This window comes from Trichosurus vulpecula, chromosome 3 (assembly GCF_011100635.1).
Source record: "Trichosurus vulpecula isolate mTriVul1 chromosome 3, mTriVul1.pri, whole genome shotgun sequence".
Taxonomy (NCBI): domain Eukaryota; kingdom Metazoa; phylum Chordata; class Mammalia; order Diprotodontia; family Phalangeridae; genus Trichosurus; species Trichosurus vulpecula.
The window spans coordinates 438,696,648-438,722,745 of record NC_050575.1 but is presented as its reverse complement, the minus strand read 5'-3'; the positions used below and the strand labels follow the sequence as shown (position 1 = coordinate 438,722,745).

Sequence of the window (26,098 nt, the reverse complement as noted above, 5' to 3'; positions counted from 1 at the left end):
CACCGCCGCCGCCCCTGCTCCTGCCCCTGCCCCTGCCCCCGCCGCCCGCTTTCTTCTCTCTGCTCCCTCCACCGTCTCTCCCTCCTCGCGCCCCCTGCGCCCGCCCCAGCCAAAAGCCAGCACCCCTAAGCCGAGCAGGCGCCCCAAAAGATGGGCAGCCAAGCTCTCCGGAGCCGCTCCGGGAACGGATGGCCAACTGTCTCGGCGGAGTGAAGACGGTGGCGCCGCCGGCCAGCGTTCATTTCCAATGACGGACATTAACCGGATTGTCAGCTCCCGCCGAGTCGTTGGGAAAGAGTTTGGAGTGTTTTTCCCCACCACGTCACCGGATTAACTGCAGAGAGAAAGGAGCCGGGGGAGGTGGTGGTGGAGGAGGAGGAGGAGGAGGAAAAGGAGGAGGAAAAGGAGGAGGAGGAGGAGGAAGAAGAGGAGGAGGAGGAGGAAGAAGAAGAGGAGGAGGAGGAAGAGGAGGAAGAGCAGCAGCAGGAAGAGGAGGAGGAGGAGGAGGAGGAGGAGGAGGAGGGGGAGACGAAGCTCTCGCACGTAGTTCGGGAAACTTGCAGGTCCTAGAAGTCAGCGAGCCAGAGCCGGCCATCCCTTCCAGCCCTCGGAGCCCAAGCAAAGTGAGACATTGTGAGCCCGCCAGCTTTGCTCCGAATTGAAAGGGACGGAATTTGTAGCACAGAGGGGTCTTTTCTAGCCCTGCATATAATTAGCCCAAACACAAAGGAAGCATCTGAATGGAGGTTGTCACTCTCTGGAAAAGGGTGGGTAAGACACTTTTTAATTAAATTCTTTCACGAAGAAAGATTTTTTTCCTCCTTTTTTTTTCCTTTGCTGCAGTCTCTTAACATGGACAAAATCACAATCTTTTTTACCGTTGCGTTTTTGTGAACTTTAAATGACGCCCAGCTTTCTGCATGTTTAAAGGTGAACCGTGTGCCTGGAGATTTTATTTATTTATTTTTGGACTGGCTCTTTTTTTCGTTTGCTCGTTTGTTTAATACTCTCCTCATTTATTTGCCACCCCACCCCGCCCCCTCCCCAAAATAAAATATGATGTAGATTCCTGCCCCAACGGTTCAATGGACATTGGCGAACCTCTCCGGAAAGATTCTTGCTAATGGATTTCCTGCTTCTCGGGCTCTGTCTAAACTGGCTGCTGAGGAAACCCCCGGGGTGGATCGTGTGTGTGCTGGGTGTCGGCTTTCAGATGCTCCCGGCGGCGCAGAGCGGATGCCCGCAGCTGTGTAGGTGCGAGGGGCGGCTGCTGTACTGTGAGTCACTGAACCTCACGGAGGCGCCTCACAACCTGTCTGGCATGATGGGCTTGTCTCTGCGGTACAACAGCCTCTCGGAGCTGCGTGATGGCCAGTTCACGGGGTTAATGCAGCTCACGTGGCTCTATCTGGATCACAATCACATTTGCTCGGTGGAGGGGGACGCCTTTCAGAAGCTCCGCCGGGTGAAGGAGCTCACCCTGAGCTCCAACCAGATCAGCCAGCTGGCCAACACCACGTTCCGGCCCATGCCCAACCTGCGCAGCGTGGACCTGTCCTACAACAACCTGCAGGCGCTGGCGCCCGACCTCTTCCACGGGCTGCGGAAGCTCACCACGCTGCACATGCGGGCCAACGCCATCAAGTTCGTGCCCGTGCGCATCTTCCAGGACTGCCGCAGCCTCAAGTTCCTCGACATCGGCTACAACCAACTCAAGAGCCTGGCACGCAACTCCTTCGCCGGCCTCTTCAAGCTCACCGAGCTCCACCTGGAGCACAACGACCTGGTGAAGGTGAACCTGGCGCACTTTCCGCGCCTCGTCTCCCTGCACTCGCTGTGCCTGCGCCGCAACAAGGTGGCCATCGTCGTCAACTCCCTGGACTGGGTGTGGAGGCTGGAGAAGTTGGACCTGTCGGGCAATGAGATCGAGTACATGGAGCCGCACGCCTTCGAGGCCGTGCCCCACCTCGACTCGCTGCAGCTCGACTCCAACCGGCTCACCTACATCGACCCACGGATCCTCAACTCCTGGAAGTCCCTGTCCAGCATCACGCTGTCGGGGAACGTGTGGGACTGCGGGCGCAACGTGTGCGCCCTGGCCTCGTGGCTCAGTAGCTTCAAGGGCCGCTACGACGGCAACTTGCTCTGCGCCAGCCCGGAGTACGCCCAGGGGGAGGACGTCCTGGACGCGGTGTACGCCTTTCACCTTTGCGAAGACGCCGCGGACCCCACCAGCGGCCACCTGCTCTCGGCCGTGACCAACCACAGCGACAGGGCGGCAGGCGTCAGCCCTGCCACCACGGTCTCGGCCGGGGGGATGCAGGATATGGAGGGAGCCAGGACAACGGACGCCGTCGGGGGGGTCACCGTCCCCGTCGAGCATGCCGAGAACGCCGTGCAGATCCACAAGGTGGTGACGGGGACCATGGCCCTCATCTTCTCCTTCCTCATCGTGGTGCTGGTTTTGTATGTGTCCTGGAAGTGTTTCCCAGCCAGCCTCAGGCAGCTGCGACAGTGTTTTGTGACACAGCGCAGAAAGCAGAAGCAGAAACAGACTATGCATCAGATGGCTGCCATGTCAGCCCAGGAGTACTATGTGGACTACAAGCCCAACCACATTGAGGGCGCGCTGGTGATCATTAACGAGTACGGGTCCTGTTCCTGTCACCAGCAAGCAGCCAGGGAATGTGAGGTGTGATGGGGGCCGAGGGGGTTTCAGACCTATGAGCAACCAAATAACCGTGGGGAGAGAGGAGACGAGACGGGGAGGGTTGGCGGTTCCCTGCTTTCTCATGCACTTCTGGACTGAATTTGTCAGACTCTTGTCTCCAGACTTGAGATTTTAGCTTTATCCGTGTCTTAAAAACAAACAAGAACACAAACCAGAAACCAGAACCCCCACCCCTCACACTCACCTACCCACATACTCAGCCTCGAACACACACACACACACACACACACACACACACACACACTCAAACTCACACATACATACACACCACACAATCTTCAGGACAGTTTATCTTAAATTTCATATGAGAACTCCTCTCTTTGAAGATTTGTCAATATTCAGGAATCTGAGAGTGTAAAAAAAAGGTACCAATCATTGATTTTTTTTTTGTAAACTAAAAATGTTTAAAATAAAATAGCATTTACAATTTTCACAGACTGGTGTACCCTAAATGCACTGTTCCCCATGGGCCAGAGGTGCAACAGCTAGAGCACTTCTTCCTTCGGATTCTGTGCTGACATGGAAATCAAACAGCAGAGAAGCCATACCAAATTGAAAGAGATTAAGACAGGGAATAGCATTCTAGCGTGATGATTGATGCCTATGGATAGCTCATTATTTGGGGGAGGGAGGGAGAGGAGGGAGAAAAGCCAGATATTTAAAATATATAAATACATTTCTTCCCTGAAATTGCTATGAACTCTTTATCTTTAAAGAAGGTAATGGGTACTCTTATGAATGTTTAAGTCCTTAGCAAGTTCCTGGCATATTTTTTAAGGATCTTAAAAGCAGTATACCCACATAAGTCACTTGTATGGATCATGGGAAGTAACCATTTTTTTTAAAAAAATATGTGTCTTTGACATTTTTAATCCATGGGAAAAGGAATCTCCTAAACTCCACCCCACCACAGTTGCTTCTAGTACTCCTCTGCTCCCTGATTCAGGAGGGAGAGAAGGGGAGAGAGAGAGAGAGAGAGAGAGAGAGAGAGAGAGGAGAGAGAGAGAGAGAGAGAGAGAGAGAGAGAGAAAGAGAGTTGGGGGGAGGAGGGGGGGGGAGGGAGAGAGAGAGAGAGAGAGAGAGAGAGAGAGAGAGAGAGAGAGAGAGAGAGAGAGAGAGAGAGAGAGAGAGAGAGAGACAGCACCCTCACAGTTCTCTTTGCACTAGCAGGGGGATGCTGAGAAGAGGAAAACCAGATCCAAATTTTCAGTGGTAAAAGCTCTGTGTGTTTCCAGGAGTGAACTGTTAAGTCTGAAAGTAAGCTTAGGGAATAACATAGAATAGTGCACTTCTAGTTACTATAGAAAACCCCTCTCAAATCCTACCTCAGGAAGAATGCCTCCAGCAAATTAATGCCTAGCAGAAGAGATTAGGGGTAGACAACACCCCCACCCCAAAGCTGTCAGCAGGGGTGAGGGAGATCTTCATTTCATCTTGTGCTTGCACATGACTGAGAGGATGATGGACAGAGACCTGGGAGTTTGTTAATCCAAGACAGAAGACCTATTGCCTTCCTGGCTGTCTTTTTAAAAGCTTATGATTTTACCAAGTATTTTGGAATTTTTGTCCTTGCTGGTAAACCTGGTCACCTGCTTTCTTCACTACCACTTCAGTTCTGCTACTGAGACCTTAGGCAGCTGTGTTGGGGAAAACATCAGGTTATAGAGATAAACAGGGTTGTGTGTATGGGGGGTGGGGTGGGGTTTGGACTGTGGAGTTACTGAGGGTTGGAATGGGCTCTTTGAATAGCTAAGCAAATGTATGATGTGAATAAAAATTTCCTGGTGGCAAATTTTTAAACCTGATCCCCCATTATCCATGTCCAGAGCTCTCTCCTTCAAAGCCAGAGGCTCACCAGTGCAGAGAATGTGTCTTTTATGGGAGAATTCCAAATTGCAGGATGGAAAAAAAAAGGGAATGCTACCAGACGTAGAAAGCCAGGATCAGCTTTATCAGACGCAGGGCGGCATCACCAGGAGGTTGGTGGAAGCTAAGGGTGTGGGTTCCCTACCCCATCTCTCTTCTCTTTAGGATAGATGAATATGCTAATGTTTTAAACTCATTTCTGAAGAGAACTTTTAAGGGAAGTACTGAAAATTCTTTTCTGATGTGAAACCAAGAGAGGCTGGCTTGGATGCACACAAAGATATATGCATACGTGCATACATAAAAAGTCCCCTCTTCCTTACTTGGGAAAGTTCATCCTGCTTTATTTTAATTAAAACGTGACATAATGACATACAGGATGCAAATGCAATCCATTCAGACATTTAGTAGTCTGGGAAGAACAGTGATCTGATTTGAAAGCTTGGAAGGGGAGGGGATTTGGAAAACACTTTTAACTCCAGACATTATCTTTTGGATTAGCTGCTGTACACTAATTATATTTTCCTGCATTCCTTTTTGCAATGACTGGGACTAAGTATAGCCCTTCAGGTGTGTGTGTGTGTGTTGTGTGTGTATGTGTGTGTATGTGTATGTGTTGTGTATTTGCATGTATGTGTGTGTATGTGTTGTGTGTCTATGTGTTGTGTATGCGTGTATGTGCGTGTATGTGTATGTGTTGATGTGTATGTGGTGTGTGTGTGTGTGTGTATGGGAGAAGAATGGAATCGGGGAGTAAAGCTCTCTGTTCTGTGCCTTACATTTGTAATTGAGCAGTGAGAGGATGCTACCCTCTGGAAAACAGTCCTCTGTTTTCCAGTGAATGCCCTGAAACTCTGATGACTAAGGGCAGGTGCTTCTAATGCCATGAATATAAGGCTGACATATGAACACCACATGAGTTTACACTCCGATGTTAGTTCATGTCATGGTATATTAAGGTAAGGTCTATGGGGGTTGTATCTGTAGACTTAGTGGCAAAGCTTTTAGAAGGAAAAACCCTCCCCAAATGGGAGGCCCTTCAATCCTTTGGGAAAATAGGGAGATTGAAAAAAAAACTCACTTTGCCTTTATCTCCCACTATCTCCACTCCCAAACCCCCAGACCTTTACAGTTGCTATGAGAGGAAAAAATATTTTTTTTCCTTCTCTTAGATAACACCACATATGTAGAAGATGTTTTGGCAAATGGAAATTTGAGGAAAGAATGTGCTACAGAGAGACGTCAATTCTGGGAACTTGAGAGACATGGGCCAACAACATAAAGCTTTAATAGTACTTAGCATGCATGTGTCCATGTGTGAAGGTGATGACTGTATAATACAGTATACATACATATATATTATATATATACATATATATCTACTCTATACAGCACATATACTACATACAATTCACAATTATCTGTGCTATTTTAGTGGGGAAGATGGGGGGAGGTGTGCTGTGGGTACTTCCGGCTATGAGAGAGGGGCAATCTGAATCAGGATCTGGGGAGGCTTGAAAATTGTTTTTTTCTCAAAATACTAAATCTCCATGGAACTTGTTTTGGTTCCTCTAGCAAATGACTTGAGCTTTTAATGGATAATTTTTAAAGACATAGGGCTCTATTCCATATTGGGCGCTTTTCTCCCCTCCAAAGGAGGTGTTAATCACATTATCTTGTGTTCTTTCCTGAAGATGACTTATGATCACGGCACACCAAACAGTGTGATGGATTAACCCTCCAACACACAGTCAGCTTCCCAATTGATTAATTTCCAGAGACGGTGGTGATGTTTTTTCAAATGTTTACAGAGAAAATCCTTTCTGGTGACAAATGGAAATCTTACTACTCTGCCAGGTATAGTAAGGCTCGAAGATGTCAGCATCTGAAACAGAAGTGACCTGGTCATGTCCTGGCTCTTGAGAATTTCCCACCAATGGCCACAAGCACTACAAGGGACTCCAAAGCTTTGCTAAGAGTGACAATGAATGAGAGAGGAAGGAATACTCCAGGAAAAGGCCATCATTGATTTGTTCAAGTTTGTTTTCATTTCTTCTCTCCCGGGCCCCTCACCAGGATGAGAGGAAAGTGTCTTCTCTTGATTCCCAGGCGGGAAGACATGTGGTGTGACTTCACATCAACAACACATTCATGGAGATGTGTAAGTAATTAGAAGGAAAAAAAGTTGCTTGTTACGCCTCCCAGGTTTTATAACTTGCTGGGAGCCTTGCAAGGCTGTCCGTGAGACTGCTACAGCCTCCTCCCCAGCAATGGATATGATATAGACTGTTTCCTGGCCTGTTTAAGGAATGGGACAATTCTGGTCAATCATGTTTTCTGTTAAACCTAGTGTTACTGCATGCAACATCATATCAACAGTTCCTTGAAGAATTTGGACATCGTATATCCTGCAAACATCCAAGGTTTCGCTTAATGGATTCGTTTTCCTTCTTTGAAGATACAGAATGAACTTCAGGGTCTCAGAGCTCATGAAGTAGTGCTAAGAAATATTACTTATCTCTGTAAAAATATGAGAAAGTTCTGGATATTTTGGAATTCTGGGTAATAGAACACACTCCCACTAACATAGAAGTCACTGTATCCTGGGTTGAAATGGGTACCTATTGTGCCTTTTCTTGAAAGGAAACATGTAACACAGAGGTCGGTAACCTCTAAGACTCTGGGTAGATGGGTAGATGGATTCGAAGATACTGGCTAACTCTAGAATGATGGAAACAAATGTTTGGAAAAAGTGATGGCAAGGGAAGCAGCAAGCGAAGAGAAGCATAATGGAATGGCCTTACTACTTGCTAAAGTTTTTGTTTCTTCCTTTCTTCTTTGAGAGTTGGTGTGGCATAGTGCAAAGAGGGCTAGGTTTGGGATTCAAATCCCATTTCAACTAAGTACTAGCTTGGTGATGTTGGGCAAATCATTTAATTTCTAAAGGCCAAATTTTCTCATGAGGGTTTGAATGACCAGATGACCCCAAGGCCCCTTCCAATCTAAAGTTATAATCATTGACTAGATACTTGCTTGTGGATTTGACTTCATTCTAAGGGTGAGCAAGGCTGACCTGAGTCAAGACTCTGAAGTCCACAGGTTAACCTTCAACTACAAACATCCTTTGATTGTACTTTTCTGCTCTCAGTGTCCTTCACTCTCTCCCCACTTAGGAAACTGGTATTTTCAACCAATCAGCAAGCATTTATTAAACACCTACTATGCACCAGGTATGGTGCTGGAACACATGGGGATATAAATGCAAAATACAACACAGTCCCTCCTCTCCAAGAGCTTCTGATCCAGCTTTCTCTTTCCCCTATCATTATGATTACCCCCCTACTATGAAAACCTGAGTCTCCAGTGAAGACTCTGACAAATTCATTTATATTCAGGTAACTAATGATGTTTAAAGTGTTCATAAGACCATATGTTTGGAACTGGAAGTGAATTCAAAAGGTCTTACTAAGCCCCTGAAAGGTAAAAGGGGGTGTTATCTTCCTTAAGACAGAAGTATGCTTCACTAACGTTGTTGTTTTAGGCAACAGTGAGCCGGAAAGGAGAAGCATTTTAGGGACCAGTGGATACTTCCCTAGTATCCCTGAAATCATGTCACATAGGCAAAGGTGCTTACTCTTGAAGTCTAATGGGGCAGTGGGTTCTCTATAAGGAAGAGTTTTATTTTCTGCCAGGGGAAAAAAAAGCCATGCCTAGCTGTGAGTTTTCCATAGAGAATATTTGACTGTGTTCTATAAAGATCTCTGCCAGAAAGCCAGAAATCAACATCCTTACTCATGGCAATGCCCACTCACTTGGTAGCAAGATCCAGAAGGGCTCCCCTGGACAGACAGTATTGCCGAGGTCCTTTGGTGGTCAGTCCAGAAGAAAGAGCTAACTGGTGTATATGCCAAAGTCTTTTAGGCTCAAACAATAGAAGCTCCCTGGAAGTGGGTTTGCCCAAGTAAGGTCTTCCTCCTACTCCTCTACAGAGTCTAGCACAGGACTAGGCACACTGAGTATATCAAAGGAGACAGTTAATGAAACTAAGGCAATTCCAAACCTCCAAATACTGCTTCATTCTCTCCTTCTCACCCCTCCCTTCTTTCTAGAGGTGGTGCAGTGGTTAGAACATCAGGCCTGGGTCAGGAATACCTGAGTTCAAAGTTAGCGTCACATATTTACTAGCTGTGTGACCCTGAGTAAGTCACCAAAGTTGTGTCAGTCTCTATTTCCTCAACAGTAAAATGGTGATAATTATAAGATCTACATCCCAGGATGGTCATAAGGATTAAATGAGATAATATTTGTAAAATTCTTAGCACAGTGCTTGGCACATAGTGGGCACTTAACAAATAATTGCCCAATGGGGAAAAACAGTATCAGATGTTTTACATCTGTGGCATTAACTTAAGATCAATGAAACATTTTAAAGGCCATCTAGTCCAAAAATATGAAGTTTGGGATCTCTGTGTCTTTGCTTTCCAGAAGAGTCCATGAATGACATCACTGGTTCTGTTTTTGTTGTTGACGATTGGATTCCTCTGTGTTGTAAAAAAGCAAGAACTGCCCAATTGAACACTTGTGCTCCAGCTTTGTCATTAGTCGTAACGACATGCTGTTGGGTGCTTTCTAAATATTTATGTAGATTAAAAAGAGAAGGCAAGTAGAAGAAAGGAAGGAGAAGTACTACATATGTCTCCATCTCATCACCTAGCTGTATGACCTTATGCTTAATAATTCTGAAAATCACTTGTACTATTAGTCAACGATTAATCAGTTAAGCAATGAACATGCATTAAGTGCCTAGAATGTGGCAGGCACCAGGTATACAAAGGAAAAGTACAAAACAGTCCCATCCTCAACACGCTTAATAAAATGGGTATAAAATCTGATAAAACCTACCTACTGTCCAGGGGCTGGACTGGATGGTCTTTTATGTTCTACTTGAGCTGTAAGAACTATGATCATATCCAGCTGCCTTCCTAGTACTAGGAAAGGGGGAGTCCAATATGAAAGCTTTCCAGTTGGGAAATGCAACATAGAAGCAGCCAAAGGTTCTCAGAAACATATGGCAAAACCTCATTGAGCTGAAAGCCAACTAGCAAGGGCTGTTAACTGATTCCATGTCATTTTTTTTTCTTCTTCAGCCATTCTGCTTTTAGGACAAAGTGGAAAAGAATAAGAAAATAACTCCCTGGAAAAGCCAAACTTGCCTGTTGCATTCCTTAGAAGGAAAGGAGTACAATTCACAAGTTCAGCACATTTCTCCTCTTCTCAAATGACAACTTTAATTAAAAAATTGCCGAAAGACTTTCTAGAGTTTGTAAAGCTTCAAACCAATCACCTTCTCTATCACTATTTCCAGTCCTGGACCAGGAGAAATGATACTCAGAATGATGATCCCAGGTTCTGCAAGAGTTTCAATGACCTCTGTGCCCCAATGCAATTCTGTGTGTTAGTATGGACTTATCATTGTAGAAAGAGTGGACTTGGAAATTAATGTAGCAAAGTTGTGGTGGGGGGGGTCTGGATTTGGAATCAGAAGACCTGTTTTTTTCATGACGACCCTTTGGAAAACTCATCAGATGACTGGTTGTTCTTGGCCTCTGTTGTCTCATCTCTAAAATGGGAAAGGGAATGTTGAACTGGTTGATCTATCCTTGATGTCCTTTCGTGCTTTGTGATTCTATTTTTTACATTTTTTTAAATGAGCATTTGAACTTCAATGAATCTGAAATTAAATTCACTGGAATCTTTTCCTCGAACCCTGATGTTCCCCCTGAGCAGTCTGATTAACTCATTCTTGGACAAAAATAAATTTGAATGAGGGGGAAAGTGTATGAAATTCCAAAGGTATGGGGCTGTACAGAGGAAGGAGCAGAACCCAGATGAAAACTGAGTCAATTAAAAGAGCAAGGGACACATTTAATCTCAGGTTTGCGAAGGGTAGAGAAACCGGCCTCTAAAAATGTGCCAGAGGAGATGGAAGGGACATAGGCTTCTCTGAGTGGCCACCCATATATCCACACTGGAGGTGTAAAGATTTGCTTATGAAAAGATACAGAAATGAAAGAATATGGGTAGGAAAATGACAGAACTGGAAGAACAGTGCTGCTTTGTGGGTAACTTCTAAGAATATTACAAGTTTTGAGACCCCAGCCCAACAGTGCAAGGACAGGAGTACCTAGAATATCCATTATGTCTCTCTGGCTTCCCTTTAAAGTCTTTGACCTTTCCTGGTGCTCCAGACCCTTAAATATCCATTCTGTGTATTCCTATCATAGAACTGTTAATGATGGAACAATACAATTTCACTTTCTTCCTTTGTTCCTGACCACCTGTTTTTTAATTCTGACATAAATAGATTGCATTCTGATTCTTTCATATACTGTCAAAGAAAGTCATTTCACCACTTTGCTTGGGAACCAAAGAATCCATTTTCTTACAGCATCTACTTTTTCCCTTCTGGTTAGTTGGGGGTCTTAAGGATTATAGGACAGCAAGCTTGGTGCACAAGTCAGACTGTAGGTCTTTCATATTATCCAGTGGATCCGTATGAGGGGGACTGGAAGGTCAGTGTGAAATGAGGAGGTCCCAACCTTTGATTGCTCTGGAAGTTTACATAAATGAGGCAGAGGTATGGACCACGGGAAGGTCCTTCACCTTCCTCCCCTTGTCCATCTGCCACTAACATACACACCTTCCTGGGGACAGAAGATTGAGTTCTCCCTTTGCTATATGCTCCTATCTTTTCACACAGACCAACAGTGCTTCCTAGCAGTCCACGGTCACCATACCCAACCATGAACTTCCTAAAAGGAATTCCAAGTTGAAGATGATTTTTTAAAATCTTTTCCCAACTACTATTTTCTTTGAGGGCTTTGATTGCCTGTACAAAGGAAAGACTCTATTATGCTAATATATAAAAAGATGATATGAATGATAGATGTTCTTGGGGCAAAGACTGTGTCCTGTCTAAAGCCAGCATCTCCCCCTACTGTGCACATAGGCACTTAATCATGGAGTCTCAGAGTAGGAAAGGATGTCATAGGCCATGACCTCTGACCCCATTCCTGAATAATAATCCCCTCTACAAAATCCAATGAATGTTCATTGCTTTGCATTAAAAACCCTGTTCAGTCTGGCCCTGGTAGGGTTTTGTGCATGAGTTTATAGTATATTGTTTGTTTTTGGACAAGAGCCACAGTTTCCTTGGTTTAAGCAATTCCTGGTGAGAAAGTTCCTTCTCCCTATACATCCCCCTACTTTGTTCTCTGCAATTTATAATCTTCCAGAGTTACATAAAACACTGAAAGATTAATTGACATGCCCAGGGTTAGACAGCCTGTACATGTCAGTGCCATGATGCAAACCTAGGTCCTCCTGCCTCTGAAGCCAGCTCCTCATTCACTGTCTCATTGTGCCTTGGACTGCACCCTTCCTGGCCTTTGGCACTGGAATTTTCAGTGAATATTAAGGTGTGTGGGTGATACAGGCCAACCTGTGTCTAGTCTGCCAGGCATGCCCCTTTACGCTTGCCAGTCATATCCAGAACCATAGGCTCAAGAGCTGGAAGAGGATGGAGAGGTTATTTAGTTCTGCTTCTTCGTCTTATAGATGAGGACACTGAGGCTGGGGGAAATGAAGGAAGCTGCTCATGGCCACACAGGTAAGAGGCAGGAGAGGGTGTATTTGAACTGACATCTCCCGTCTGCAAAACCAGTCCCCTTTCTACTTCTCCCATAAGTACTGCCTTCCAGGTCTGAGTACCAGTGACTCAGAACTATTTCAATCAGGTACTTGCATCTGTCAAGGTTCTTAATCAGGCATGTAGGTAGTGTGGTGTTGGCCCTGTTTGTCAGGAGAACTTGAGTTCACATCAGGCCTCAGACACTTGCTGGCTGTGTGACCTTGGGCAAGTCAATTAACTGTTTACCTCAGTTTCCTCATTTGCAAAATGAGCTGGAGAAGGAAATAGCAAACCGCTCCCGTATCATTGCCAAGAAAATCCCAGATGGGGTCACAAAGAATAGGATATGACTGAAACAATTGAACAACAGGCTAATAATCACAGCCCTTTAAAAACAAAATGGCCTCATGGGACTTATCCCAGGCCTCTCATCTCATTATGACTCTGAGTAGCTACACACACAAAAAACGCCACAAACCTGAGCTGCCTTCATTTGCAGTCACCTCAAACTCCTGAAGAACCCGGCCCAAATGGTCAACTCTGGGAGTTCCCTACCCACTACAACTCATGTTCACTACCTGCATTTATCTGCACCCAGAGGTTTTCTCCCTCTTGTCTTCAGTGGATAAATCCAGCACATTTTCCAATTCAGCAATGACTGATGCTACTCCTGCCACCAGACAGCATTTATAGAGTGTCTTAAATTTTGTAAAGAATTTCACAAATATTCTCTAATTTTATGTTTTCAATAACCCTGGGAAGTAGTTACTAATTATTATCAACATTTTACAGATGAGAAAACTGATACTTAGAGACATTAAGTGAATTTCCGAGGACCACACACCTCAGTATCTAAGACTGAACTTCAGTTAGGTCTTCCTGACACCAGTCCACCACCCTGTCCTTTGTATAACCTAGTTGCCAATCTAGTGTTACCCAGATGCTATTGCTAACTCAGGCTTTTGAAGCCTTTTCTGGTCCCAGACACTTACATGTCCTTAGCCCCTCACCATAACATCCTGTGTTGGTGTCCAGACTACTCCTGATATAAGGCTCATCACTCATCCTCATAGGCTGGAAGCAAGAGAGACAGGAATAGAGAAATCTTGAATGGTGGACACCACTGTGAACCCTTTTTGGCTATGCTAGTTCCTGAGTTTTCATGCTCTACTGTTGAAATTTCATGCACTGGACTGGGGAAGTGATCAAGATATGTGTGGGCAGAATTTCTGGGTTCTAGCCTCACCTCTGCAATGGAACTCGACTTGTGATAAGAGTCATCACTTTCTTTACCTGGTTTTCTGTTGCCTCACTCATAAAAATGAAGATTGACATAGATAGTCTCCAAGTTCCTCCCAGTTCCAAGAATTTCTGACTGTATGGGCCCCTCAAATCGTATCACGTAGGAGACAGTCTAATTTCCCCATGTTGTAAGGCCAGCCCTTCTAAAAGGTCAGTGTGCTCAGGGTAAAACCAAGGTGAAGACTGATTCTTTAAGCTGACACAGACACCAGGAATGCCGAAATGAATGTGCATTTCTAAACTCACTCCCCTGATGCCCATCTCTGGCATACTGATTTGGTAAAGGATTTGCCACTCACAACCAAGCCTGCTTCATCCATGAATCCCCCAGTGGACAGCATCAGTTAAGCACAAGAATACAAGGGAAGGAAAGGAATGGATTAGAATCTGTCTATGAATGAGACTAGAAAAGCCAGGATACAAGTTGCTAATGAATTGGGGCAGCAGCCAACTGTCCATTAGCTAGACAGACCCACTGCAGGATGTTGACACAGAGGGGAGCTGCCTGCCTCCCTCCAGTTTACCAAGATTGTCTTTGTGACAAAATTTTTGCCTCCCTTGAAACAGCAGCTATTTTTGTTAGCTTCCTAAAATAATGCTTCGTTTAGAGGGGAAATCAGATTCACTCCTTTCTTTTGTTTGCTGCTTAAACCAATTATTCTGGTTCAGATTCTCTGATATTGATTCTCCTTTATACACAATTTCCAGGACCATGTAAAGAAAAATAAAAAATGCCAGGGGGAGAAGGGGAGAAATCCTTGTAACTGAAATGCAGCTAAAGGCATCATAGAACCATGCCATGGATTTTAACTTCACATAGTCACAACTTAGGAATAAAATAATAGTGAAGAAGTAATTGCACTAGATTTACTGTGAAATGCCTGTGACCAAAATAGTCAATGTCCAGCCAGGAATTAGATCTCGAGATCTTCAACAAAAGCTGGATTGGATGACTACTTGTCAGGTGTGGTATAGATGGGGTTTTCACTTAGCTTTGGTTTGAATGATATATTATTTGAGGTCTTTTAAAACCCAAGGATCACCTTCTTAGAAAACAGAAATGGATAAGATCTGTCCAAAGACTTCAGAATGGGCTGAGGAGCTGGCATCAGCTAATCCCAGACATCTCCCTTGTCAATATACATAAGATGCATGTAAATGCCTTGAGGGTAGGGACTATTTCGTTAACATACATATAGTATGTTAATATAATATGCAATAACATACATATTGCATGCACATAGTAGGCATATACTGGCATGTAGTAGGCACTTATTAAGTGTTAGCTGGGTTGATTTTTGTTTTCCTTTTACTTGCATCGAGCTTGTTTCTTACCTGCTGATCTGCTCCTTGGATTTTGTCTCTAAGCATTGGTGACTTCATCTTCTTCCTTCCTTGTGCTGGTCTGACTGGACAGTTCACAAAAGGACAGCCTGATTCATAGACACCCTCCCCTCGACTTTGCCTGCCTATGACTGTCTCACTAGTGACCTGGTCTCCCTTTTGTCTTGGATCAGCAGCTCAGCTGAAAGGGCTTGACACTTCATTGAGAGGTGCTGCTGTCCCTTAAAACAAGGTGTTTAACACCTTATTCTATTACCCCAGTTATGTCCTTGAATCCTGGGCTTTGCTCGGGATACAATCAGTGTTGGCAGTAGGCATAGGCAAGGGTAAAGCAGCCACTTACGTAGAATGATATAATGGGTACAGATGAAGTCTCCTCATCTAATTGTGTCACCTTTAGATTCCTTCCAAATGAAACCCGTGGTCCGGTGAAGTTGCATTAAATTTAACTAAATCTTGCAAATATTACGCATATGCATGGTATTGGAGATACAAAAATGCAAAGAAATGCCTCAAAGGTCTTATAGTCTGCTATAGGGTGTGTGTGTGTGTGTGTGTGTGTGTGTGTGTGTGTGTGTGTAGGGGAGGGTGATACAAATACATAAATAAGCAAGATACTAGGTAGATTGTTGTGAAATCAAGGAAGAAGGGTTAGAAAAGAGTTATGAGAAAATTTTGGTGGGGTCAGGAAGGACACCAGGCTTAATGAAGGAGAGGGACACCTGTCTGACCTTGAAGAAGAAAGAAATTCAGTAGCTGGAGATCGGGAAGAAGAAGTGTGTTCCTTAGGCGAGGCAAAGCTGCGAGAGTACAGAGGGGAAGGAGGTAAGGCAGAAACCTAGAAACTTGCCATTTAGTGAGTATGAAATACATGTGGTTTGAAGAGGAGATGCCTATGAAATGTGGCTGGCGATCTAGGTTTCAAACAAATTGTGGAAGACACTAAGTGCCACTTTAAGGAATTTTCATTTTTTTTTCCTGTAGGTAAAAGGGAGCCAATGAAAGTTTTTGAGCAATGGAGCACTGTCCTTAGACTTGTACATGAATTCCAGTGTGAAGGAGTTTATAGGATCTCTTCTTTCTGATTAAATTCAGTTTAGTTTTATAAGCCCCCTAAGTAAATTAAGTTTAAGGGATGTGAAGCTGTAAAGGGATAGGAAAATGTTTGACTCTTAAAGAAATAGACCGGGAGCTGCTTAAAGGCACTGGATGTCCATAAGGACCGGATGCTCGTAGAAGTTAGGAAAAGGCTTTGTTATGGGGGCTGTGAAGGGGGAGGAGGAAGACAATAGAACTGGAGTATGTGGTTGATTATGATGCACTTTCCTTCTTTTAGGCTAGGGTACTGTTGCCTGTGATGCCAAGTACTCTGTCCCTACTTTAGCTGCTCTCTGCCACGATTTGACTGCTGTGCTCCAGGAGCCTGGATGAGCACTGATTCGCCAGAAACACAAATCCACCAGCACCGGGCCATTATCATCACCATCCAAGGCTGACTGACAGCTGTAGGCAGGCAGTGGGGAAGAAACGTCTGAGTGGGGTGCTGATGACGTGGTGAAAATCACTTCTACTAGTGAGCTCTTGGGGATCTGAACCCAATTCCTAAAGGGGAGCTTGTGTACCTGCCTTATAATTGTCATCCAGCCTCCATGCTTGTCTTTGATATTGTACATATTAAATCATACTGGCCCCTGAGACACTCAGCATCTATCTTCAGTGCTAACAGCTTTTGCTCTGAGTTTATTTAAAGATATTCTGTCTGTTGCCTGCTAACAAAGAGTCTTGGGTGGATGCAGCAATGAAGGAAATGAGAGAAAAGTTTCAGCCCTTCCATTCTCCCCTCCAGGGGAGGATCCATGTGGCATTTCCCAGGCCAAGTAGTTGGGGCCAGGGACAAAGTCTTCCCTTCTTCCTTCTAGGCCCTCTCCTTTACTGATGCTCAAGCAAAGAGATAAATGAGTCTTCTTCCCTCCCCCTACTGCTCAACATTCCAGATAAAAGATCATCAAAATTTCCATACCCCACAAACATGCCATGTGCCTCTAACTCTGACTGCTGTCGTAGGATTGAAAATTGGAAGGAATGTAGAAGTCACCAATCTAACCCTGCCATTTCACATCATAGGAGAAATGAGACCAAAAGAGAGGTGATTTCTGCTGAGGTCACACAAATTGCCTTGGAGCCAGGATTTGAACCCAAGTGCTTTGGTTCCAAAGGTAGGGCTCTTTATGCTATGCCATACTACTGTCTAATGGGGCAAGGTAGTGTGAACAGAGCGAGATAGAAAGTAACAAGTCACACACAACATCGCCTGCTTTCCTTCACCTTTCTGTTTAGTGTTCGAGATGATAAACACTACCTTAATAGCACCATGCCACATGGACTTATGCAAGGGCAGGGTTATATGCCCCACCATCTGATCAGATCTCAATAGTTCAGGGGGTATGTGGTCTCATTACTGTATGGATTCTCTTCAATGAAACAGATCACAAGCCATCCATGACTGCCCATCCTGGCAACCCTTCCATGATGGCTCATGCTTTCTGACCAAGTTAGACATGAGGGTTCCTCCAAAGTGCCACCCATCCAAATATAAATATGAAAGCATTTTTTTTGTATGCGTATGAGCTACTGTTGAGGAAAAGGGACAAAATTATTGAGAAACTGTTGGATATCTCTCTTCTCCATTACAAATGAGCATTTCTATCATTGATACGGATAAATCCAATGTGGACTTTGGAGAACCAAAAGATATATAGGGACCAAAGGGTCCCCATAGTATGAAAAGTGGAAAATTAAGAATCTTTCACCATTTAAAATTTCTATCCATTAGCTGTATTCCTTTCTCCATCATTTCTTTCAACATCCCCTGAAAACATGGAGGAAAAGAAAGGGAAGAAAGAGAAGGGAAGGGAAGGGAAGGGAAGGGAAGGGAAGGGAAGGGAAGGGAAGGGAAGGGAAGGGAAGGGAAGGGAAGGGAAGGGAAGGGAAGGGAAGGGAAGGGAAGGGAAGGGAAGGGAAGGGAAGGGAAGGGAAGGGAAGGGGGAGAGGAGGGGAGGGGATGGGAGGGGAAGAGAGGGAAATATTCAAGGTTGAGTGATTTTATCTGTGTCAAGGATACAGCCAACATTTGATTGAGGACTAGTGGATTACAAAGAACAGGTCCAAGGGAAAAAAATAGATTCAAGTTTGTCATGAATTCTCCCCTCCACCTCAGGTTCTTTGACCAGGGAGAAGTGTAAGACTGTGGTACTCTATTCATTTCCCTTGTACCTCTCCACCCTACTCTAAGTGTGGTGGATGCAAAACTCATTACAGGGTGTAATTATCCATTAAGGTGACTAAGAGTTTTTTGTTTGTTTGTTTTATATTCATTCATTTATTTCTCGAAGCAAACAGAATTTAATCCCATTCAGAAACGCAGCATCCCTGTCTCAGGAGTCACATTTATTTTCACATTGCCCTGGCTTAAAGCATTTTAGGAAAGCATCTTTCAGAATTGCTTGTGGAGCCCATGTTTCATTGCTCTCATCATCAATGGTAGCAAATCTTTATCCTTTGAAGGTAGATGTGATTTTTGGAAACTGCCCAAAGTTATCTGGACTCCAGGCTCATTAAGAAGGCAGATGGTAAGGTGAGTAGTTACAGTTTGGGACCAAAAATGAGGTAAGCTTGTCCTGAGGCAGTACTGTAAAATAGCATAAAGTAATGAATTTAAAATTAGTGCTGACCTTGGATCATTCACTTTCCTCTCTGAGACTTGGTTTCCTCATCTGTAAAATACAGGGGTAGAAGTACACAAACTCTAAGGATTCTTCATGCTAGAAACCTGTGATGCTTACTTCTTTTAGGTCAGATCTATGGTTTCATTACTGCAGAAAAGTCCCAAGGAGGAATCTTCTTCACCAACATCTTTCAGCAACTGCCTTCCAATTTCTAGTCTTAGAGAATTCTAATGTTAATTTTCTTACTCAACACCCTCTGAAATGTTAGCTAAAGGCCCTCTTTCTAGGCTTGTTACAAATGATTCCACCCCATGCTCCAGACAATCTGACATACTCTCTATTTCCTCAATGTGACATTCCACCTTCAGACTCCAGAAAGAGATTGTGCTGCACACCCAGAGGCCCTCTGGACTCACCTTAAACTCGAGGAGCCCCTGGAGCTCTTCAAGACTCAGCTAAAGTGTCACCTCCTTCAGGGATGATTTTCTGCCCCTCCACCCAAAAGAAATTCTCCATCTAATATCACTGTGTTGATATGCACACACACACACATACATATGTATATATATATATATATATATATATACATACACACATATACAAATATACATATATATATATATATATATATCTTCTATTTACTTAATGAACATGCTGCATCTTCCATGTAGAATGGAAGCCTCTTGAGGGCAGGGACTGCCTCTTTTTGTGTCTGTATTCCCAACACCTAGTACTGTGGCAGGCACACAGTTCATTTGTTGCAGAACAGGACACCTGGCTGTCTCTACTCTGTATTCAGACAGGCTTATATGGCAAAACCAAATAATCATTTTGTCTATTCTTGTCAGGGATTCCTGGCTCCATCACTTTCCCCTTAAGGGACCCTTGTTGACCTCAGTTCCTACAACACCTCTTCATAGTTTAAAAACTTAATGGAGGTACAATTGTAAAGCTCACTTCTAATTCTAATTGCTGGCATTTCTTATGATTCCAGAAACTTATTTGTCCTAATTGTTACTGTTATTATGAGTATAAAGTTCCCTTCCTGGGAATGGCATGATGCATGGATAGCTAGTGCCAGGGACACAGTCATGGTCCCTGTTCTTTCGGCATCAGACAAAGCTGCACAAGGGACGAGACAGCCATGAAGCATTCAGTCACACCATGGTGGGTCCTAATAGCTTGCCCAGAGCTGCTGAGAGCCAAAAGGACTGTGGTTAGTGTGGTCATGAAACAGGGAGAGGTTTCTGGTTTTGTTTTTAACGTAGCTTAGCTTTTTGAAATAAGCAAACACAAAATCATCTCTCTCTCTCTCTCTCTCTCTCTCTCTCTCTCTCTCTCTCTCTCTCTCATTGCTCATTGCCTGCCATTCTTTCTGTCTCTTCCTAGTCCAAGCACTCCACCCTCTGTGCACACTGCATAATAACAATACCTCCAATACCTCCAGATGAACATCGCAGAGGCAGAGACTGTCCAGAGACAGGCAACCCTTGGTGCCTGGCACTGTCAGGCTTAGAATTTTTTTTAACTTAATTCTTTTAGCAACTGCTAGTTCTTAGCCACTGTTAGCACATGTGTCTCAGTGGCTCCTTTTTGTAAGACCAGAGTGAACGTAAGCTCTCTCCAGAGCCACCCCTGGGCCTGTTTGCCTCTGTAGTTCAATGCTTTCACTGACAGTTTGGCTCACAAAGAGAGACAGTGGTAAATATTAAAGAAGGTTAATAAAACGAAATAAAATACCCGGGGATTCTTTTTTCCCCTCCAAACTCAAGTTGGCACACTCCAAAAGTTTATTTTGACAGAAAATCTACTTCTCTGATCCAGGACATTTCCCCAAGCATTTTCTAACAGCAAACATAAATTTGGGACCTGATGTAGTTAGGAGATTTTCAAGTCCCTCTGCTAATGAGGACCCACTGGGTGTCAAGTGCCTGTCTTGTCATTATGTAAACAACACATCTATTTCAGATTGCCCACATTCCCTTTGGGGCTGGACAACCACCCATGGTCATGACCTTACAGTGGGCAATGGAGCTTTAAGACTTTCTAAAGAAGGAAAGGGAAGAAGCTCTGGGGTCGAGTTGAAAGCTTCAGGAGGTAATTAAGCCATGACTTAATAAGGTAATGGCCCCATTGATTCTAGCCTCTGTAGCCACGTTTCCATTTTAGGCTAAGTGAACGTGCTGTTCATTTTGTGTTTTCCTGATACACAAACTGAACTTGCAAGTCAGTCCCTCCACATTCAGGGATCACCAGCAGTGAAAGATACCAAAGCTAGCAGAACAGACTAAAGCCAAAGAAAAGGAAAGGAGTAGGAACAGCCCTGCCCTCAGGGAGCGTACAATAGTTCTAAGATGGGTTAGTTGGCATGAAACATGTTCTCAGGGGCCATCTCTTCCTTGAAGCTTTCAGTGGCCACCACTCTGCCTCCCTTAGAAATAGTACCTTTTCCTTCTTCAGATCCTTTTGTACGTGGTTATTTATGGACATAGGATCAACGATTTCAAACTGGAAGGGAGCATAGAAATCACTGCGTCTGAGCTATTTGAGGAAAAGCATAGCTCAGAGTTCCTAAGTGACTTGCCTCGGTCACACATGCTTTATCCCTCACTGTGAAGGCCTTAGCCATAAAAGACCAGGGTCTCCCAATGCATCCTGGGCCATCTCCAGTTGTCTGGAGGAAACGTGAGGCTGGTGACCTTGCACAGCCTTCCCTCACTCAGATCAAAGTCAACCACAAGTCAAGTCATCATCTCCCTGATGTCATGGTCCTCTTCAAGAACAAAGGACAAACACAAGAAGTTCCTTAATTCCAGGGACATTTGTCCCTGTAATCTTTGTATCAGCACCTCAAACTGAGTATGCATTTAATAAATCATTGCAAAATCAAATCCAAGCTTCAGGACCCTATGCAGGAAAGGACCCATAAGAGTACTATTTAAAAAATTAACAGAAAATGCTGATAGACTTTTTTTTTCCTGAATGTCTACTGTGTGTCCCATCTACTTGGTCCTTATCTTGTCACAGCTCGGTATACTAGAAAGAGCTGGGGTACTAAAGTCAAAGGACCTGAGTTCAAATTTCTCCTTTGACACTTGTTACATATGTGAACTTTGGCCCATTTTCTCTCTTCCTTGGTCCTCGGTTTTGTCACCTGAACATTGAGGGGGGCTAGACTCAGTGGTCTCTGAGGTCCCTTCCATCAGCGTGTCTATGACAGAGCTCAGCATGGCATGAAGGGACAAACAATATTCTCTGGGTCAGCAACTCTGGGCTCATGTTCTGCCTGTAACTCTTATTACTTAGGTAGCCCTGAGTAAAGCACAGTTTTCCTGTCCACATCTCCACTTTCCCCATTGCAGCTTCTCTATAGGGAGGGTCCACACAAGAAGCTAGATGGGAATTTTGGGGGACTTTTGCAGAATCTGCAGGTGACATGCAAAGGCTAGCTGATGATACAGCCTTAGAAACACAGAAATGCATAAAATAGATGTGTACGACTGTTTAATATCAAGCCAAATTTTACAATAGGTACTGTAAACACCCCATAAAAAGAAAAATTAAAAAAAAAACAATGAGACTTTTTCTCTGGTAGGAAGGGAGGGCCAGACAATTTTATGCAGATTTTCCAGGTTGTAGGGGGTGGTGTGCCATGAAATCCCCTCTGTTGGAAAGGGAGGAGCCTTACTCAGCTTCTCTAAGCATGTTTGTTCATCTGTCTAAGGAAAGGGCATTGGGCTGCATTCTTATTTAAATACAAGTCCTTGTGGGGAGACCTTATTTCCTTGTTTTTGTATCCCTGGTGCTTATTACTGTACCAGATATATAGTAATTGCTTAATCAATGCTCTGTCTACCTGTCCTATCTCTCTGTCTATCTATCTGTCTGTCTGCCTGTCTATCTGTCTATCTGTAGATCCATCAATCTAGCAATCTATTTATTGATCTACCTTCCTACCTCCAATAAATGGTTAATCACTTAACCTCTATGTCTCTCAGTTTCTTCTTCTGTAAAATGAGGTGTATGGACTTGATGACCTCTAAAGTTCCCTACCAGATTTAAATTTATGATTTTAACCAATCAAACAACCATTCAATAACCATTTATTAAGTGCCTGCTATATTGCTGCCTTCCAACTGTGTGACCCAGGGCAAGTCACTTAACCTGTCTGTGCTCTCTAGGCATAGTAACCTTCATAAGCAACTCTAAGATTCTAAGCTGTCATAAAGAGACCAGCCTATATTAGTAGAGAGAGTTCCCTCCTCTGAGAGATGCCGATGTCAAAGAAATCATTGGCCTAGGCTCTTCTATTATGTTCCAGGCACTGTGCTAGGCACTGGGGATATAGAGACAAAAATAAAACTGTTGATGACTTCGAGGAGCTTCCATTCTATCCATCATTCCTTTCGCAGTTCATTTCTCAGAACCTGGTTGACATCAGTTTCCTACATATCCTTCAGAAACTTAGTTGGAAAAGCTGGCTCGTTTGCTTCCAAATTATTCACCCTGTTCCCTCTTTCAGAGCTCGAATGGGCCTGTCTCCAGTGGGATGATTCACTGGGCAAGCCCTGTAACCTATGCCGGAAGGTCTGAGAAGCCTTGCATTTCCAATGGACTCTTAACACTTGCCTGGGCATTGACAATGAGCTGTTTCCCCAATGAGAATCCCTGCGAGAGCATTCGGGGACTCTTGTGAATATAACTCTTGTGTAATTAATCTCTGGTCACCCTAGGGGGCTCAAATCCCCTTGGATCAATGGAGCCAAAAGGAGGCATCTCTGTGAACAGCCAACAGTACTTTAATGGGTCTCAGGAGATGCCCCTAGAGAAGCAATCGTGCTTGAGAGGCAGCATTTAGAAAATGGAAACCAGAATGGGGGGAGGGGAGGAGAGTCAACCCTTAGAAGGAAATACATAACAACACTTGTGCTCCCAGGGTGCCTTTCATCAGGAGATCTCAAAGTCTTTTGGAGAAACAAAGTTTTATCCAGGTTTCACAAGATGCTAAAAAAATAAAATAAAGAAGGCAGTACGGGGCTGGCCAAGATCTGCATATTTAATCAAATAGCACCTGTTTGGCCACCTGACATCCTCCCCACGATGGTATCATGTTATCTACCAACAGCAGACTTGTACTCCAAGGTAAGCCTCAATCAAAATCTCACTGCCTGGCTGGCTCACTAGCAACCTAACTAGGGTGGGGGTGTCTGGGTTGAGTTTCGTTGGTTTGATTGCTGTTATGAAGTTTTCAAAGGGCATTGGGTTTCCAAAGCTACCCACAGTGCCCTGGAGAGAGAGCTGGTCTCAAAGTCAAAAAGATCTGGGTTCAAGTCTTGCCTTTTTAACCACTGGGCAATTGATTTAACCTCTCAGTCCCTTAGGCAGAACATATGCCCACTTACATGGGCAGAGGAACTTTTCTAATTTGGGACTTTCCAGTATCAATAAAATCGCAGCTCCAGTCCTTAGTACAGTATCGAGAATATTGCATTCGTTGATTCCACAGGCATTTGTTAAGCACATGTAAGAAACTGTGATAAATATAGAATTAAAACATGGTCCTTGCTCTTGAAGAGTTTAAAAGTGAGTAGGAATGATTTTATACATACACACACAAATGTATGTATGCATGTATATATGTATGTACATGTGTGTATGTATGTATATATGTATGTATATATTTATGCATATGTATCCACATCAAAATAACTGTAAGATGAAACAGAATGTTTAAGTATAAAAAAGTAAAACAAAAATAAAATGTGTTGAGAGGTCAAAGGAGGAAGTGAAAACTTTTGACTGAAGTAAATGCACATGACTCAGTGGAGGAAATGCCATTTGACCCTAGCTTTGAAGAATGAGGAAGATTCTGTAAAGTGCCATATGCTGAGGTTTGGGATTCTGGGATGAGGCAAAGGCCAGAGCAAAAGTACCAAGAAAGGGAAGAGCAGCATATGTTTAAGGGATAACAAGGCATTTTGGTTTACTGGAGCCAAAAGTTAATAACAGGAGATAGTGTGTGCATGTTGTGTCTGTCTATTGGAGGCAAATTTCTTAAAGGAAAGGATGCTCACCCTTTTGATTTTGTCACCCTGGCCCTTAGCACAATGCCTGGTACATAGAGTGGGACTAATAAGTGCATATAGATCATCCGCTTGATTGACAGACTGCAGAAAGAGCCTCAAATGCTGGACTAGATTTTGAACTTTTCTTAAAAGTTATTGGGAAGCCACTACCCTGTTTGGCCAGTGAAGTAATGAGACCAGAGCTGTATTTCAGAAAGTTTAATTTGTTAGTGTCAGCCGAGCATTCAGATGAAGTGAAAGTGGGAGAGTCTGAAGAAGAGATGATGATGGTGGTGACTACGATGATGACGATGATGGTAATCCTGGCACTTTAAGGTTTTCCAAGAACTGTGCATTTGTTATCTCTTTGGATCCTTCCCATAAACCTGTGTTAGGGGCTATTTGTATGCCCATTTACAGAGAAGCTAACAGACACTGAAACAAGTACTGGACTTCCCCAGGGTCAGGCAGTTAGGGAGTGTCTGAGGTAGAATTGCACTTCCGGTTACGGGATTTCAAATTCATCATCACCCACTGCACCACCTAGTGGACTATGTAGCTGCTGCACCGATCTAGACCAGAATCCAAGCAGTGCCGCACAAGTATCATTAAAGAAAGTCTTATCGAGAGATTTGACCACCTCATATAGTCAATGTCTTTTACTGCCCTTCAGAAAAATAAAGACACTTTATTCTGGAATAGGTTTTCGCGATAATAAAGCAAATTCATATTCAATATATCAGCGCAGCGGCAAAGATTAAGAGCTGGGAAGGGTCTTCGTGTAACCAGAGCTAGTAGAGGCCTGAGACATCATCTAGGCCAACTCTATCATTTTGCAGATAAGGAAACTGAGTCATAAAGAAATTAAGGGGCAATAAGAGGCAAAGCCAGGATTTGAAACCAGGTAATCTGTTTTCTAGTATTTTGTCCACTATATAGTATGCTTGTCCTACAGTGAATACCTTGGCAGGGGTGGGAAACCTGTGGCCCTGAGGCCATATGTGGTCTTCTAGATCCTTAAGTGTGACCATTTGACTGAATCTCAAGACCACAGGTTGCCCACCCCTGCCCTATGGCATAGCCAGGGCAGAAATTATTAACTTTAATTTAAAGAGGAGAGAACTAGAAGTCAATGAAGTAACTTACCCTAGGTCACTTGGCTAGGAAGAACCAAAGCCTAGACTAGAAGCCAGCTTTCCCAATGCATGCGCCAACCCCCTACAATCCTGAGAATGGCATCCTTCAAAGACAGCCTTCCAACATCAATTGTCTAAGCAGTTTGCACGTTATCAAGTTAGCATTTGGAATCCTCAAAAATGTCACTGGATGGATTGGAAGACACTTTCTAATGAAATGTGTGGAGGTAAATATTGTG

The 26,098-nt window shown here is 43.9% G+C and overlaps 1 protein-coding gene across 1 annotated transcript; it reads left to right on the top strand.

Moving 5' to 3' along the window:
- Positions 1 to 1,123: 1,123 nt before the first annotated feature.
- On the top strand, positions 1,124 to 2,951 carry LRRTM1 (leucine rich repeat transmembrane neuronal 1). Its single transcript, XM_036751103.1, has one exon. It carries the CDS (start codon positions 1,124 to 1,126, stop codon positions 2,696 to 2,698), a length of 1,575 nt encoding a protein of 524 aa, XP_036606998.1. The 3' UTR covers positions 2,699 to 2,951.
- The last annotated feature ends 23,147 nt before the right edge of the window (positions 2,952 to 26,098 follow it).

What these genes read in the sequence shown, in the direction of transcription:
- LRRTM1 (XM_036751103.1), top strand. Translation starts at nt 1,124, where the DNA reads ATGGATTTCCTGCTTCTCGGGCTCTGTCTAAACTGGCTGCTGAGGAAA.